The sequence below is a fragment of the Cololabis saira genome, chromosome 14, assembly GCF_033807715.1.
Source record: "Cololabis saira isolate AMF1-May2022 chromosome 14, fColSai1.1, whole genome shotgun sequence".
In the NCBI taxonomy this organism is placed as follows: domain Eukaryota; kingdom Metazoa; phylum Chordata; class Actinopteri; order Beloniformes; family Belonidae; genus Cololabis; species Cololabis saira.
Window position 1 is genome coordinate 40,666,323 of NC_084600.1, and position 17,967 is coordinate 40,684,289.

Genomic DNA, 17,967 nt, shown 5'->3' on the forward strand with positions numbered 1-17,967 from the left:
TCTTTACCCCGTTTAATGGCATAGATATATATATAAAGCCTTTATATATATATATATATATATATATATATATATATATATATATATATATATATATACATATATATATATATATATACATACATATATATATATATATATATATATACATACATACATACATATATATGGTTTTAATGGTACTCAAGACTTATTAGGACTAAATTTTCTACTCAGATGTAACCAATACTCACTGCATCATTTGATCACTGCAAAAACTCAAAATAAGAATATTTGTCTTATTTCTGGTTAAAATGTCTCATTTTAGTATAAAAATCTTACTGCACTTAAAACAAGACTCATCTCTGGAAAAAACAACAATTTTGACCTGTTTCAAGTAGATTTTCACTTGAAATAAGTAGAAAAATCTGCCAGTGGAACAAGATTGTTTTGCTTCTAATGAGAAGATAAATCTTGTTCCACTGGCAGATTTTCCTACTTATTTCAAGTGAAAATTTACTTGAAACAAGTGAAAATGGTCAAATAAGTTTCTGGTGATGAATCTAAATGTTGAAATAGCAGTAAAACCACATTTATTTATGAAATGACATAAGGGATGGAAAGGCAGGATGGCAGTTTTACAGGGGGGATGATTTGGACCGTTTTTATTTCAGGGGGGGTTCCATCCCCCCTCAACTCCAGCACTGGATCCAACTACGGTACAATATTTCCAAATGACCTGTGAATTCTGTGTATGTCAAAAAAAATAAATAGTACTCAAGACTATCTCTTAGCCTTAAAGATCTTATTTGCTATTATGTTAACTCAGAAGATTATGCTCTTGAATAACTGATAAACTTTGTTATCCTATATGCAACATTTTTTATTCCCAAACAAAAGTTCGCAAAACCACCACCTAAGATCGCTCCTTTTCTCCTGGAACTTAACTCTTTGCTTTCATCTCTGGTTTTGTTAAATTACAAAAAAAGTAATACTTTATTGAGCCATTATGAAAAGTTTTTTCCTGAAACCCATTTGATTTATTTATTTTTTGTACTCTCGATTTATGTATTATTTAGTATTTTTTCTTAAACCATCTCTTGTAATGGCTTACTTTTATTTAATATATATATATATATATATATATATATATATATATATATATATATATATATATATAACTACCCCTGATGTAATTTATATACTGTTCTGTACTGTCAACAATGTGCTGTTTCTTACTGTATACCTGTTTTGTATATTTCAATAAATAAAAAACAAAAAAAAAGTACTCAAGACTAACATGCATAAATCAGCAAAAGAATAAAAGCATTCTCAGGGAAGCATCTTTAAATCACTCATTTATACACAAACCTTTCTATTGTTTCAGCTTCATGGGAGAAAATCCAGATTAGTGTAATTAAAATCTTATTTTGTTGCATAATACTTGGAGACATGTAGTGCATTTTTGCACCAACATCTCTGAATAACCCACAAAAATTCCAAAACAGGACTTAAAATGCTAAATATTAAAGTCACAGATTACCGATGGGTGGAGAAAGCAAATCCAGACACATCCTGACAGCGCAAGTGCCTTTTATTTGGGACAAGGAACATAAAAAGCGCAACAGCCATATGTACTTTTGACTTTAACACGTAACTTTGCTGACCAAAGCTTGGTCATTCCTACAAAATGAACCAGAGGAGCGTTAAATAAACAAGTAGAAAAGGTTTGTGAATCGGTGTGGAAGCGTGCCGGGCATCAGCTGGACAGTCGGGCTCAGTCATCCTCGTCAAAGTCCTTCTTGCCCTGGGGGGGTTTGGGTCCGCCTGCAGGTTTAGCCATGATGATCTGAAAGGAAGCAACAAAAATGTCATGTTTCCGTTCGGCGATGAGAACAGTAAGATCCATGCAGCCGAGGGCGGAAAATAACCCCCATACTTTTTAGAAAACAGCAGTCTTGTTAGGGGAAATAAACACAAATAAACCGCCAACACAGGGCTTAAACACTATCATATTAAATGCACATTACTTAATATAATTTAATATAATATATCAGAAACATGTACAGGACTGTCTCAGAAAATTAGAATATTGTGATAAAGTCCTTTATTTTCTGTAATGCAAAAATGTCATACATTCTGGATTCATTACAAATCAACTGAAATATTACAAGCCTTTTATTATTTTAATATTGCTGATCATGGCTTACAGCTTAAGAAAACTCAAATATCCTATCTCAAAAAATTTGAATATTCTGGGAATCTTAATCTTAAACTGTAAACCATAATCAGCAATATTAAAATAATAAAAGGCTTGCAATATTTCAGTTGATTTGTAATGAATCCAGAATGTATGACATTTTAATTTTTTTTTAATTGCATTACAGAAAATAAAGAACTTTAGCACAATATTCTAATTTTCTGACAGTCCTGTAAATGGTCTTAAATGCAAGATTGTTTAATTCTGCTGCAACGACAGAATCCATGCAACATGCGATCACACCATAACACCGTTTCTAGTTCACACAGTGCAACATCCAGTGTTGTTAGGGGCAACCGTGAAGTTCAACCTCCAGGTTTTTCTCTGCGCGACTCGGTTAGTGGTGAAAGTCCAAACGTGTTCTGTGAGTGAGTGAGTGAGTTTCTCTGCAGTCCTCTGAAGTAACGGTGCACACACATCCTGGGACCTACTGACGTGTGTTTGTTAAACCCTCTAATGGTGAGTGTCAAACTGATCGGGCTCGTCGTCCCAAGCGTCCTTGTCCCAGTGGCCTCTCTGCTTGGGAGTTCTGGGTCCCCCTGCAGCCTTAGCCATGATGATCTGGATACGTACACACACACTGACGTCAACTCATCTGGGCTAAACATTCACATTTACTCCACCGGCTGCAAAGAGAACAGTACTTTCCGCACTATTAGGAGCACATAAAATCCTTACATTTCCTCAAAAACCGGCAGTGCATCCCTTTAATCCGAGGCGCCTTATGTATGAATGTTGTGCTTACTGACCTCCAACCAGTTTTATGTGGTACACTGAAATAGGGCTGCAATGATTCCTCGAGGACAATCGAGTAACTCGATTACAAAAAATGACGGATGAATTTCCTCGGCCTTGAAGCCTCGTTTAAATAAAAAATACATTCAAACTTCACGTTTTGCACGGGTTCATTTTAATGTGACACAACGTGCAACACGCATGTGTCCTTTATAAAGCGGAAGAAGGCAGCATCGCGCTTTTCCTAACATGTGAACAGTTTAGCTAACAGCAACAATGAGAAAACGCAGCAAAGTGAAAGTAATAAGAGGAAGAGACAGAAGATGTCGAAGATATGGGATTACAATTAAAAAAAGTGTTTAAGAATATTTTTTACTTTTGATACTTTTGAGAAAAAAATAAATTCTTTTTTAATGTCTCGGGAAATGTTTAACAAACAATTTACTAGTTTGCATAATATGTAAATAAATGTCAATTATTCTCATAAAAGAAACAAATTGGTTGTTTTTAATCATGTGATCTGTCTTGTTTTCTATTGTATATTTACAATTGGGCTTTAATAAAGCAAAAGTAAGTTTTATCCGATTAATCGATGGAATATTTAATAGAATAATCGATCACCAAAATATTCGATAACTGCAGCCCTACACTGAAATCAGAAATAGTTCAGTTTTAGTGAATCTAAGCTCCGCTTAACTGATGATCAGATCGTTCAGACATTAAAGTCGGTCTTTAAATTCTTTAAAATAAGGATGACTTTTGGAGGTCGTCTGCTGCCGCAGCTCCGACGCTGGCAGGACGCAGAACCTCGTATAAATAAAAAAAAGAAAGAAAAAGCTCCATCTTTCCTTTACATAAAGAAATAAAATGTGTTAAAATCCACAACTGATCCAGCGTCTGTCCTCCGTGCCACAGTTGTTGCCGGTCGGCATGTTGCAATAAAGATAAACCCCATGGTGTAAAACGCTCCTTGTTTCCCGTGTGGTGAGTGTTTTTCTCACCTGATCCACCCGCAGCACCGTGATGGCGGCGGTCGTGGCCATTTTGATGCCCCAGTGTTTGACCAGAAGCGGCTCCAGGACGCCGGCCTCCAGCATGTCCTTCACGGCGGGGCCTTCTCCCTGCAGAACAGAGTTAACCGGGGTCAGAGGTCACCGGGGTAATCAGAGGTCACCAGGGCCCAGGATGAAACCACAGGCTGCACCAGAAACGCGTCCTCACCTCGATGTCGAAGCCCACGGTCTTGTTGCCCTCGTGGTGCGCGGCGTACAGCTTGGAGATGAGCTCGCTGCCCTTCACGCCCGAGTTCTCCGCCAGGGCGCGAGGGAACGTCTCGAAGGCCTCGGCGAACTTCTTGATGGAGTACTGCTCCAGCCCGGGACAGGACTGCAGGAGGACACGGGGGACGGGTTAGTCTGTGGGCCGGAACCGGGGATTCACACCAATGGCATCACGGCCGTCAGGCTGCCAGTCGTTTCTATGAAAACTCGTTGAGACGCGTCGGCGGTGAGAATCTGAACTTTATGTAAATGAGCAGCGGCGACGCCGAGGCAGCGTCCAATCACAGACCGGGATTCCCAAAGCAAGAAGCCTCAATGCAGATTGTACTTTTGTGTACAAACTTACACTCAATTCAGATGCGTACATGAGCATAGTTGCATTAACAAACTTATTTGATCAGGAATGAATTATTTTTTCTTGAAAACTGACATTTTTGCTTTGACTGCCGTTTTTACCTGAACTAAACGTTTTTACCTGAACTAGACGTTTCTTCCTGAATTAAACGTTTCTACCTGAACTAAAGCTTGAGTTATGGTTCTGCGTCAAAACGACGGTGTGTGGTACGCGTCGACGCAGACCACATGCCGTCACTGACGTGCACCTCCCGAAAATTGTAACTACGCGTCGAGGCGACGCAGACCGAGAGGGCTGTGATTGATTCACTTGGTAGCAACGCATTTCCGGTTTCCGGTTTGAAGCAGTCGTGAACTTTCAGGGCTCTTTCTTCGTGTGTGTGTGATTTTTTTTTGTTTTGTTTTTTTGCACAATAGTTATCCTTATCTCTTTGATTCACTGTGACCGGAAAAGGTCGGATAAACCATTCAGGAAAAGATTGTGAATTAGCGGTCACGGGGGGTACTGCACCGCGACGAAAAGGAGTGACGGAGAAGTCCGAAGGGTTCACGACGGCGTCACGGTGACGGCGTGTGCACAGCGTCAATTTGACGCAGAACCTTAATTCAGGCTTAATTTTTTTTACCTGAACTAAACTTTTCTACCTCAACTAAACGTTTTTACCTAAACTAAACGTTTTTATCTGAACTAAACGTTTTTATCTGAACTAAACGTTTTTATCTGAACTAAACGTTTTTATCTGAACTAAACGTTTTTTATCTGAACTAAACGTTTTTATCTGAACTCTGCTCATGTGAAACCCCTAACTGATGGTTGAGGAGCTGGATGGTCTTAATTTTATTTGCTACATCAATCCAATGCTAAATTATAAATAAAAACGTGTTTATTAATCACAAAACACAGTTTAACCACGACCCGGTGTGTCAGTACCTTGTTAAGGAGCATCAAACTCACTCATCTACCCAGAAATAACGCCAAAATATAAAGAAGGCTTCCCAAAGTGTGATCCATGGGGAAAGAGGAACCTGAAGATGTGCACGCTACATTTATATACATATATAGATAAATACGCACCTCTCCGTACGAGGTGATCTGCTTGGCCAGCTCGATCTCGGTGGCTCCGGCTCCCGGCACCAGACGCTTGTCCTGCAGACGGGGAACACAGAGATGTAGCTGCCGCCCAGACCAAACAACAACTCTACAAAGGTGGTATTAATTCATCATTCCTGTAAATTAAGCCGTATTTTAAAACAGAAGCTATCACGGCCTATTTTCATTGACTCACCCGGACCAGAACCTTGAAGGTGTTGACGCCGTCGTCCACCGCTCTCTCGATGTCGTCCATCAGGTTGTCTGTGGAGCCTCTGATCACCACCGTGGAGATGGCGCCGTCTTCTTTTTCTGTTTAGAAATCAAATAAAGTTAAATCTAAAGCGAAGACGGAGCGAGAACAGTTTTAAAATGACGAACGGAGCAGAGCGGAGCGGACACTTGCCGTGTTTGAAGACGACCACCTGAGTGTCTCCCACCTCCGTCAGGTACACGCTGTCGCAGTGACCCATCTCCTCCGGGGTCGGCGCCGTCTGAGGAGGAGAGACATTTAACATTATTTAAACGTCCCGTTTAATTACATTACCAATAACTGATCTAGGGCTGCAACAACAAATCATAAATCGATAAAAATCGATTATTAAAAGCGTTGGCAACGAATTCCATTATCGATTCGTTGTGTCGCGCGATTATTACTTCATTCACTAAGTTGCGGAGCGGAAGTAGAGGAGCTTGTGCTTTGCAGCTCAAAGCAGGTATTTGGCCCAGACTACGTTTAATGCGGCACCGAGCGCTGACGCCGCGCATGTAAAAGAAGAAGAAAGAGGGCGCGGATTTGTTTGGTTTTAGTAACATACCGTGCTCAGTCTGCAATGGCCCAGACGGGAGACACATGTAGCTCAGTGCTTAACTTTTATTTTTAATCCACTCTATATTCTTGTGGTCCGTTCTCCTATATGTTCCCCCTCTAACCCGGTACATACATAGGTTCCTCTAAACCTCTGTTCCAGCTACAGTTTTACCGTAACTAAAAGAAAATGTGCTCCAATACAGCAGGTCTCATCATTTTATTTTGAACACTGCCAAAACTCAAAATCTTATAAAGACTTTAACTTAAAACTTAACTAGGACTTTAAATTTGCTTGACACACATGAAAGTTCAATTTAAAACACGTGAGAAAACACCTAACCTTTTAAGTTATGCGTGTTATCAGGTGTAATGGCATTTTTAGGTTAGAAATAAGAACATTTCTTGGTAAGATCCTTAGTTATTTGAGTGAAGGCAGTGAGAGAACAAATTGTAATGTTCAAACAAATCCTGTTTCTGATTAGTATTTTTCTTTATTTTTTATAATGTATTTATTGTTCTGACAGCTCAGGTCCCTTTTAAACAAAGTATACCTCTTTTGTGCACTTTTTTATATATTTGGCAGATGTAAAGAATACATGTGTATGTTTTCTGTGTTAGTCCATTTACTTTTTTTTTTTAATCAATACTTTAAAAGCTCAGGGATGTTCAATGAGGAATCTGTTTGTGAACTTTCTGAAGATTATCTGCACTGTGAATTCAGTCAGTTCTGTTTTCGAATAAATGGTTGGAATTTAATGCTTTTATGTTTTTTTTTTATCGATTCATCGAAAAAATAATTGACAGATTAATCGATTATTAAAATAATCGTTAGTTGCAGCCCTAAACTGATCCATAAAAGGCAGAACTCACGATCCTGGGCAGAGCCACGGCTCCCACGGTCTTGCACAACCTCCTCAGGTCCCACTTGGTGTTTAGTCTGAAGGAGGTTAAAAAGGTATAAAGATTCTTCAGTCAATCAGTTTAATTATTGATGATTTGGGACGATAAAATACGTAAAAAGGTTCCGCCAACGCTGCAGATAACAGCCTGCGAGGCGACCAGCAGGGTCTCACCTGACCACCATGAGCTGGTACTTGTTGGCGTAGTGCAGCGCCATGTCGGCCACCTTCCCCCCCGTCACCACCACGTTGGCTCCGGCCTCCTTGATCGCCTTCACCTGCGCCTCCATCAGGTCCTCCTCCCCCTTACTGAAGTTCATCAGCTCCTGAGCGTTATTTATCAACACGGTGCCCTGCGGAGAGACGAGACGACTGTTGGAATCCGTGTTTCATTCGGTTTTCAAAATAAAACCAAAAGTAAGAAAATGAAAAAACAACTTATTTTCTCACTATTCATTAACTAAAATGAAAAAAAAAAAACGGATAACAACTGTTTCTTTTATCTGAAGCAACTTCAGTGAGCCGGAAGTTGCTGAGCATAAAATCTAACTTTACCAGAAGATTATTTAGCAAAGCTGGAAAATGGAGGGACGACACGACCACTGAGAAAATAAGGGTTCTTTATTTATTTTTGTATTTTTTTTAAATTATTATTATATAAAATATCGCACACTAGAAAATGAACAAAAAATACAAATTTACAAATGAATAAAATAAAAAAAAATCCCCCACTTTACTGATTGCTACCAATTTTTTCTATGTTGATTTTCTAATAATTATTTAATTCCAAAGATTTGTATTTTGTTTTGCAGATTATTTAGGTGAATAACCTCTTAGAAGAATCTGAAAATGTAAAGAAATCAAAAAGGCATTTATAATTGTGATGATGCAATTTAAAAAAACTGATTATGACCTCACATAACTTCTTAACTGGCTATAAATATGTGTGTGTACAAATGTGATCCTATAAATGAGAACAGTGTTCTGGGCGTCTCTGTTAACTCGGTCACAGTCACTTCCGGATCACTGAACTCGCTTCAGATCAAAAATAAATAAAACGGGAAACGGTCGTTGTCCGTTTTTTCCATCATTCATTAGAGCATGAAATTGAAAAAAACACGAGTTGTTTTTTTTAATTTTAGTCAAGAAACGAATACTGAGAAAATTTGTTTTTTCCATTTTGGAGGGGGGGGGGTTATTTTGAAAAACTAATTATACACTGATTAGTTGGTACCAGCTAGTAGCTTCACAGCCTGGAAGCTCAAAGATGCATGTAAACATATTCTCCTGCAACAAGAAAATACTGTTTTTATCTGTTTATCTTTTTTACTGTTTTAATCATAAAGTAATTAAAATCAGTCTCATAAAGAGAACAGAAGAAAAAGATTGTAATGTTGAAGATCAAACTTAAAACAACTGGTAATAAGCAGTCGTTACCTTGGTTTCTGTCACCATGCAGTCGAACGGGCAGGAGAAGACGGCGATTTTGCCGTCTTTAACCGATGTGACGTCTCCTTCCGCCTCCTTCTTGAAAACCATCCCGTGAAGAACCGACGACGCCGTCACTCCACAACCCTGACATCACAGACCAACAGAACTTTATTTATAGAGCACCTTTCATGCATAAGAAATGCAGCACAAAGTGCTTTACATAAAAACAATACACAAACATAAAACTTAATGGAATGACCAGCATGGAGGAAAACACTGGAGCTAAAAGCAAGCAGGAAAAAATAGGCTATGAGGTTAAAATACACACTAAAAGAATATAAAAGTATAACATAAAATCTTAAGAGTAGGTCTAGAAAGCAAGAAATTAGAACTGAGAGAATAAAACAATAGAATGTATAAAATAGACCATAAATAACGACTAAAACATTTAAATATACAGGACTGTCTCAGAAAATTAGAATATTGTGATTTTCTGCAATGCAATTACAAAAACAAAAATGTCATACATTCTGGATTCATTACAAATCAACTGAAATATTGCAAGCCTTTTATTATTTTAATATCGCTGATCATGGCTTACAGCGTAAGAAAACTCAAATATCCTATTTAAAAAATTAGAATATTCTGGGAATCTTAATCTTAAACTGCAAACCATAATCAGCAATATTAAAATAATAAAAGGCTTGCAATATTTCAGTTGATTTGTAATGAATCCAGAATGTATGACATTTTTGTTTTTTTTTAAATTGCATTACAGAAAATAAAGAACTTTATCACAATATTCTAATTTTCTGAGACAATCGTAGGCTATGAGGTTAAAATAAAAAAAAAAAAAAGAGTATAAAAGTATAACGTAAAATCCTAAGAGTAGGTCTAGAAAGCAAGAAATAAGAAATGAGAGAATAAAACAATAGGATGTATAAAATAGACCATAAATAACGACTAAAACATTTGAATATAACATTGAGATAAAACAATGAGCTAATAAAAGTGGATAAACTAAAAAATATAAGACAGAATCGTAAGATCCAATAAAAATAGAGGTGAGCATAGAAAATTTGAAAGTCAGTTGTCAGTTGAAAGCATGATTAAAAAGATGGGTCTTACTTAAAATCTTCTGTTTTTTTTTATCATTATTTTCGTTGAATTGTTTAATGTTCTGTTCTTAAATAAAAAAAAAATAAAAAATCCTAGGAGGTAGACTGTATATCGTTTTTTTATTCCTGTTCTACTGTGTACATCCCCTAATAAAAATATTGAAACAAAAAATAAAAAGTTGGGTCTCTTTTTAGCCTCTTTTTAAAAACATCAACGTTCTCTGCAGCCCTGAGTCTCTCCATGACACACCAACCCTCGGCCGCGATGCTCACCAGGATCTTGCAGACTCGGACATTGTCCACGTTGAAGTTTCCGGACTCGGGGAAGATGGAAACTGCAGCGAGAGAAGGGAAGGACGAGGGAAACGTTAGCATCACAACCAGGACGTGCGTCTGCGGTCGAAAGCTTCCCGGATCCCCGACTCACCGCAGGCCTGGGCGATCAGCTCAGCCAGGAAATCCTCGTTGCCGTACTGTTTGCTCATGACGGCCGTGCGGATCAGAGACGTGGCCTCCTTCAGGTCGTGGAGGTTCTTGGCCGAGGAGCAGGAGCTGTCGGGCAGGATCTCCAGGGCTTTCTTACATGCCATCTCGTAGCCTTCGATCACCTGCAACAAGAGGATGTTTGTGCTTCTTTCCAGGAGATAAACCTTTACAGGATAAAGTTAGCTAGACTTGTAGTTCTCCAGACCACTTTTTTGTGGTTTTGTTCCTGTCTCGGGTCTCTCCAGGTCTCAGTCTTGGATAACTGAGATGCCGTTTCACACCAAGGTGACAGAATCTGGAATCAGCAGTTCTTCCTCTCATTAATGTACAGTTTTGTAAACTATTTGTATTTTGCATTTGATTTAATGTTTTGGTGCATCTGCATGTGTCTGTATTTTATTACATTAGTTAATTGTGTTTATAACTATATAATAATATTTGCACATTGTTGCGATTGATTAAGCATCTGGTCCATTTCAGTGATGCTGATATACGGTGTAATCTGTAGGTCTGCAACTAATGACTATTTTAATAGTCGAGTAGTCACCGACTATTTAAACGATTAGTCGACTAACTTTTTTTTTTTTTATTTAGTATGAGGTTGCTTTAATTATGTGGTAAATGATAATAAACACAAGAAAGATGGCACTAGAGCCCTGATATAGCGGGACTGTTTTCTTTATCCTTCTCCCGCCCCTCCCGCAAAACTGAGAATTCATGCCCGCACGGCGCACAATAATAGAGATGCATTGATTTAGTGTCTTCTCCCGTCCCCTAAGAGAAAAGTCCAGACAAATCTATCTGATTTAATGTTAACATGATCATTGTGGAGTTTGATGGATAATTGAGAGTTCATAGACACCTGACAGAAAGTTAGATGCAAATCCATCATTGTCATCAGCGCACAAGCCTAAAGCCTTTCGCGCTGCATCAATTATGTGATTGAGGTTATAGCAACGAGAGTAGCTGTGAGTGGCTCAAATAACACTAATAAATAACATAAAGTAAACAAAGTTTAGAATGAAACAAATTAATTTAACAAATGAATCGCTTGCCCATTACATTGCTGTGGAGGGAGAGAATGCTGACCGACTGCGGTCCCGTGCGTCTCTCTTAAGATGCGCCACAGACACTAAACGCAGTGTCCAAATATCTGACTTAATTCAATACTTTGTCAGGCATAACGTTAAAGCTCTCTTTTAAAGCCAAAATAGGCTTAATATTTTACCAAGGCGAGTCCGTTTCGTTCAACACTCCAACGTGCTTTCTCTTCAAACGCATTACCGACGTGCTCCGATGAAAAGCAAGGTTGGCTTTGCAAACCTTGCAAGTATCTTTTTATTCACCGTATCGAGGCTAAAATGCTCCCAACCTTTTGAACTTTTATTCCCCGCAGCTGCTGAGACGCTATCGTGCATGTGCGACTCTCGGCAGAGATTCTATTGAAGTGAGACGCCTCACTCCGTTGGAAAAACACGTCTGGCGACAATTGTCGACAATGGAATTCATTGTCGACAATTTTGATTATCGATTTTTGTCGACAACGTCGACGAATCGTTGCAGCCCTAGTAATCTGATTACTATAATGGTAAATAATGTAATTTCTTTTTTCTTTTCTATTAACTAGTCAACATCCACTTTAACCCCTCTCCCCCAGGCCGCCCCCACCCCCCCCCCACACATGAATCACCAGTCTTATGCTGATGACACTTGTCTGAATCAGGTGTGTTGAAGTTCAGAGACATGGAGGACATTAAAGTTCATTTTCAAACATTTCTCCTATCCTAAGGGTTGTCCGTCCCCCAGACTGGCGGTACTGGGAGTTCCCCGTCAGGTGACGGGGTAGCCGGTACCACGGGGGTCTGGGGGACAGGTGGACTGCTCTGGCACGCCAATGACTCAAGCACCTCCAACTGTACAGCAGGAAGCTGCCGAGGAGCCGGGCTCCTCCAGAGGTGGATCTAAGGAGCGTGCAGGAAATAATGTCATTTCAATCTTTAATATTTAAAATTCAGGTTTCATCTCCAAATGATTCCTTTTTTCGGCAGACACAATCTGACAATTTAGTTTTTTTTCTTGTCCATATGAGATTAAATTGTTTAGAAATAAATGAACAACTTCATGCCAGCCTGGTCATCAGATAGATACAGGACTGTCTCAGAAAATTAGAATATTGTGATAAAGTTCTTTATTTTCTGTAATGCAATTAAAAAAACAAAAATGTCATACATTCTGGATTCATTACAAATCAACTGAAATATTGCAAGCCTTTTATTATTTTAATATTGCTGATCATGGCTTACAGTTTAAGATTAAGATTCCCTGAATATTCTAATTTTTTGAGATAGGATATTTGAGTTTTCTTAAGCTGTAAGCCATGATCAGTAATATTAAAATAATAAAAGGCTTGCAATATTTCAGTTAATTTGTAATGAATCCAGAATGTTTGACATTTTTGTTTTTGTAATTGCATTACAGAAAATCACAATATTCTAATTTTCTGAGACAGTCCTGTATACGGAGATTGTGGGTGATACCAATTAAAAATGGTCACTAATTGACTTTATTAATTGGAGCAGACTCAACAGCGTGAGACGAGCGTCACCTCGGACACGGACAGGCCCATCCTCAGCAGCTCCTCCGCCTGCTCCAGCAGCGCGCCGGCAAACACCAGCACAAAGTTGGTGCCGTCTCCGACCTCCTGTTCCTGCATGTGTGAAGCCATGACGATCATCTTGGCTGCTGGATGTTGCACCTGCAGAACAAAAGACATTTAAATTCAATTAAACTTATCGTTAAATATTCAACGTGTTCCTTTAAAAAGGTGTAAAATTAAAAGATTTGCTCACCTCGAGCTCTCTGAGGATCGTTGCAGCGTCGTTGGTGACGAACAGCTTCTCCAGGTGGTTGATGACCATCTTGTTCATGCCTGAAGGGAAACAATTATAACAACAATTATAGTTTAACTTCTGCTGTTTTGCTTTATCAGTGTAAGAAGTCAAAGCTCTTATAAAAACAACAATAATAGGGTTAAAAACCTTCTCTAATTTTTGTTGGAACCTCTTTAACTTACTAACTTATTGCAGCAACTAGAAATGGGTGATATTTTACCGTTCACGATAAACCGTCAAAAAAATTCCCCACGGTAAGAATTTGTCATCTCGCGGTAAAAACGATAAATTCCCGTTGGTGACGTTTTTGTGTAAAGCTGAATTATGGTTCTGCGTTAAATCGACGCACAACGTACGTGTGAGAGAGGGAGGGAGGAAGGGAAGAAAGGAAGGAAGGAAAGAAATGAGCCAGAAAGAAAGATTTTATCAATTCAATTTAATTGGTGTAGTTTAGTAGTATTTAGTATCTTTTAGAACAGTGTTTTGGGGGCTCCAAAGACTGAATGTGGTGATAGATTTATAGTTAAAAAGGTGGAGTTTAATTGGTATTTTTTTTTATCGTAATTTTTATCATTATCGGGATAAATGCCAGAAATTATTGTGATACATTTTTTAGTCCATACCGCCCATCCCTAGCAGCAACCATTCACTGTGGTGTTATTCTGATAAGCTTTACTCTCTAAAACCGTCTATATACAGTAATCCCTCGGGTTATGTTCCTAAAAAAAACCTGTGACAGATGAAATCCGAGAAGTAGCAACCTTTATTTTATTTTTTTACAATTCTTATACAAGGCTTTAAATTGCGGAGATCAGCCCCGCCCCACCGCGACCGGAGTGATTGGATTTGAACGGGAGAAAATGAAAAATGATTATGGAAAAAAAATGCAATAAATACAGTAGGACAAATTGTGACTTGCGTGTATTTCACTGCTGCATCCTGACTCTCTCTGTAGCGTCTTTTTCCTCTAAAGCCTGCCGTGCAGGAGTGTTTTTTCGAGAGAAGAACATAGTTATGGGTCGTTGTTGTCGTTCTTTTTTCTTCAGGGCAAAAAGATTCTTATAAACCGACATGCCACCATGGATTATATTTGAGAGCTGTAGCGGGGAGACGGTCTAGCCAATCAGAATGCAGAACACGATGCAAATCCGTGAAGCAGCGAGACGGTGAAAGGTGAACCGCGTTATAACGAGGGATTACTGTACACACCGATACACCTTTCTGATCTGATCTACACGTCCTGAACCAGGACTGATTCCTTATGTTCTTTTAAAATTAAATATGTGCAATAAAAACTGCAGAAAAAGATCAAAACCGACATTAACTGTTCACATCAGTTAAAAATAACACGGCTCTATTCTGATCAGGATAAATCAAGAAGGGTTATGGTTGGAATGTGTTTGATTGACATCTGCTGTCATTCCGGTAATCAATCAGCATCAACGTTTGAGTCTGATGTGACCCGTATTGGATTTACTGCTAGAACCTAAAAATGTACTTCTACCTTTAGTTATCTTTGGAAATTGAGTGGAAACACTCTTATTCCAATTATTAAACATTACCAGGAGTTTAGTATCTGTGTATTTCCATCTCCAACGACAACCAGTCCAAAAAATAAAGAATAAACTACATTTAAGACGGTTGACCACCAACTTTGCAGGTTTTACTGATGATCTAAACAGCTTTTGAGGCAATTTTAGTAGTTTTAGCCGTGCACTTATTTGATTTTTTTGATGTAAATGTGCAATTGTACCTAACTAATTTGATGAAACCATCATCACGGCAGCAGTTTTCTACCGGTTGGTCCTGCAGGGCGTGGACTGATTCAGGTGTTTAAACCCAGCTGCTGTGTCATGTTAGTGTTGTATGTTAAGTGTGGGGGGGGGGGTTCTTACCATTGGGTCCGTAGGCGGTTCGTGTGGTCTGGGAAAGCTCCTTACAGGCTCTGATGTTACGAAACACGGCTTCTTCAAGTCCTGAATAGTGCTGAATGGGGAAATAAAACACCATAATAAGGCAAGGCAAGTTTATCTATAAAGCACAATTCAACACAAGGTAATTCAAAGTGCTTTACATCAACATTAAAGGCGGCAAGATGGGGGCACGGTGGCGCAGCTGGTAGTGCAGCGGTCTCACAGCAAGAAGGTCCTGGGTTCGATTCCCGCCGGGGGACGCTGTGGGTGCTGAAGTGCGTGTTAGTTCCCCCATGACTTCAGTGCCCACACCATGGGTGGGGTTGGCGAAAGGATCTTTCTGTGTGGAGTTTGCATGTTCTCCCCGTGTTCCCTTGGTAGCTAATGGGAGCTACCCTCACAAAAACATGCACACAGTCCTGGGCTACACATGCCCCCTCTGGCCAACCGGGGCGCCAGATGGGGTGGGGAGGATCCGGTGGGAATAACGTGATCCTTCCACGCGCTACGTCCGGCCGGAGAAGCCCCACCCTGTCTGGTGAAAAGATGCGGCCTGCTCACTCCTCAGGTTAAGGAGGAGACCTGAGCTCAGTGCAGGGCCCTCCCGGGGTTGGTAGAGGATGGCAATGCCCAGGACTGTCAGTAGGTAGGGAGCACGGGGTGGTAAAAATGGGAAAAAACCGGGATAAAAATATTGAAAAAAAAAAAAAAAAAAAAAAAAAAAAAGGCGGCAAGACATAATTAGACAGTCAATAACAAATAAAATGAAATAAAATTATGAGAAAAGAAGGTAAAAATAATAAAATGCACAAGTTGCTGAAAACTAAGGGAAGTAGAGTACAGCATGTAAGTATTTAATTTAGGAGTACGCCTCAGTAAACAGTAATGTTTTTAAGCCTTATTTAAATAATAACTACACATGGGGCCTTCAAGGACAGGTGATGTCACCTCATTCAGATCCATTATCTGTATATAGATATACATTCTTCCTAGTTTAACTACTGATTCACAGAAATGCAGTAATTATGAATGTTTAACATGGAAGGAGACGTGAAGTCAGAGATTTAGATGAGAGGAAGCATCTGACACCAGTTCCTGGGGGATAATGATGTGAATGATATGAATACTTTATTACAGACTCAAAAGGTTCCATATAAAACACCTAAAAATTACAGGTCACACATTAAAATACATGCAAACATCTGTTCCAATGTTTCCATAGTCCACATTTGTATCTTGTATCCAGTACTGGAGATGAGGGGGGATGAGGGGGGACGGCATCCCCCCCTGAAATAAAAACGGTCCAAATCACCCCCCCCCCCCCCCCCCTGTAAAACTGCCATCCCTCCTTTCCATCCCTTATGTCATTTCATCAATGAATGTGGTTTTACTGCTATTTCAACATTTAGAGTCATCACCAGAAAAATAACACCAGAAAAATAACTTATTTGACAATTTTCACCTGTTTCAAGTAAATTCTCACTTGAAATAAGTAGAAAAATCTGCCAGTGGAACAAGATTTATCTTCTCATTACAAGCAAAAAAATCTTGTTCCACTGGCAGATTTTTCTACTTATTTCAAGTGAAAATCTACTTGAAACAGGTGAAAATTGTTGTTTTTTCCAGTGACGAGTCTTGGTTTAAGTGTAATGAGATTTTTTTTACTAAAATGAGACATTTTAACTAGAAATAATACAAATATTCTTGTTAAGATTTTGAGTTTTTGCAGTGATCCATTTTACTTATCCTGTGAAGGACAGAGTCATATTGATAAGTTCAGAAAAGTGTTTTTTATTGTTGTGTTTTGATGTATTTGATGTATGCCCAGTGGATATTTAAAGCTTACAGAAGGCTGCATTTAACTGCTGCTATGTCATTCCTGCAGTATTTCTGCAGGTGTTTTGGTCAGTGCTATTATTTGTAATATATTATATTATTTGTAATCAGCACAAATTATCTGTCCCCATATGATAAAATCCACCATCCCCCCTGATTTGTTTTTTTTACAACTCGAGTACTGCTTGTATTACTCCATTTGATGTTAGTGGGTGCAGTTATTAGGCAATTTTCTGACTCATGGAGTCGACACATGAATTTAAACATAAAATTCCTCAGCAGAGCTTGGAAGGTGGGGACATAATTAACAATAATAATAATAAATAATATTAATAATAATAAATTTTATTAAAATTAATAATAATAAAGTGCTTGCACTGGATCCTGAACGCATCATTATCTGCTAGCTGCAACTTCTTTGGCTTGGATAACTTCAAGCTTAATAAAAAAAACAGCTTCCTGGCAGATTATAGGGGGTAATGTGTGAAACATGTGTCAAAAAGAAGAGTTTAAACCCCGGAGCATCAGCCAAGTCTCAGCCTCCAGCGGCCTGGGCGGCTTCACAACCTCGTGAGCCTGATTCATGGTCCCGCGTTACACCCACGCAGAGCCTATGGCGTAGGCTACGCGGAACCATAAATCAGCCGTGACTCGGCGTGAACATGCGGCCGCCTGCAGGATCCCCACAACCGGCTCCGCAGAGCCCCAAAACCGCCCTAAAACCTCCCCAAACCTGCTCGTTTCAGCCTCACCTTGGTGCCATCCTTCAACATTTGGGCGAAGCCCGGCGCTTTGGGTACGTGGAAAGCCATGAGTGCTGTAGAAAGCTCCAGAAGCCGGAGAGGGAAGCAGCAGCAGCGTGTTTCAGCAGCTGCGCACAAAGC

The 17,967-nt window shown here is 39.2% G+C and overlaps 1 protein-coding gene and 1 non-coding gene across 2 annotated transcripts; both read right to left on the reverse strand.

Moving 5' to 3' along the window:
• Positions 1-1,555: 1,555 nt before the first annotated feature.
• LOC133459320 (T-complex protein 1 subunit theta) lies at positions 1,556-17,967 on the reverse strand. Its single transcript, XM_061739206.1, has 15 exons — positions 17,836-17,967; positions 15,230-15,320; positions 13,293-13,372; positions 13,049-13,198; positions 10,385-10,565; positions 10,231-10,292; positions 8,846-8,983; positions 7,583-7,761; positions 7,380-7,446; positions 6,105-6,192; positions 5,895-6,010; positions 5,684-5,755; positions 4,196-4,360; positions 3,976-4,095; positions 1,556-1,828 (listed from the first exon to the last, which is right to left on the reverse strand). Exons 1-15 carry the CDS (start codon positions 17,893-17,895, stop codon positions 1,757-1,759), a joined length of 1,641 nt encoding a protein of 546 aa, XP_061595190.1. The 5' UTR covers positions 17,896-17,967; the 3' UTR covers positions 1,556-1,756.
• On the reverse strand, positions 12,234-12,418 carry LOC133460354 (small nucleolar RNA SNORA53). Its single transcript, XR_009784108.1, has one exon. It is a non-coding gene; the product is annotated as a small nucleolar RNA SNORA53 (small nucleolar RNA).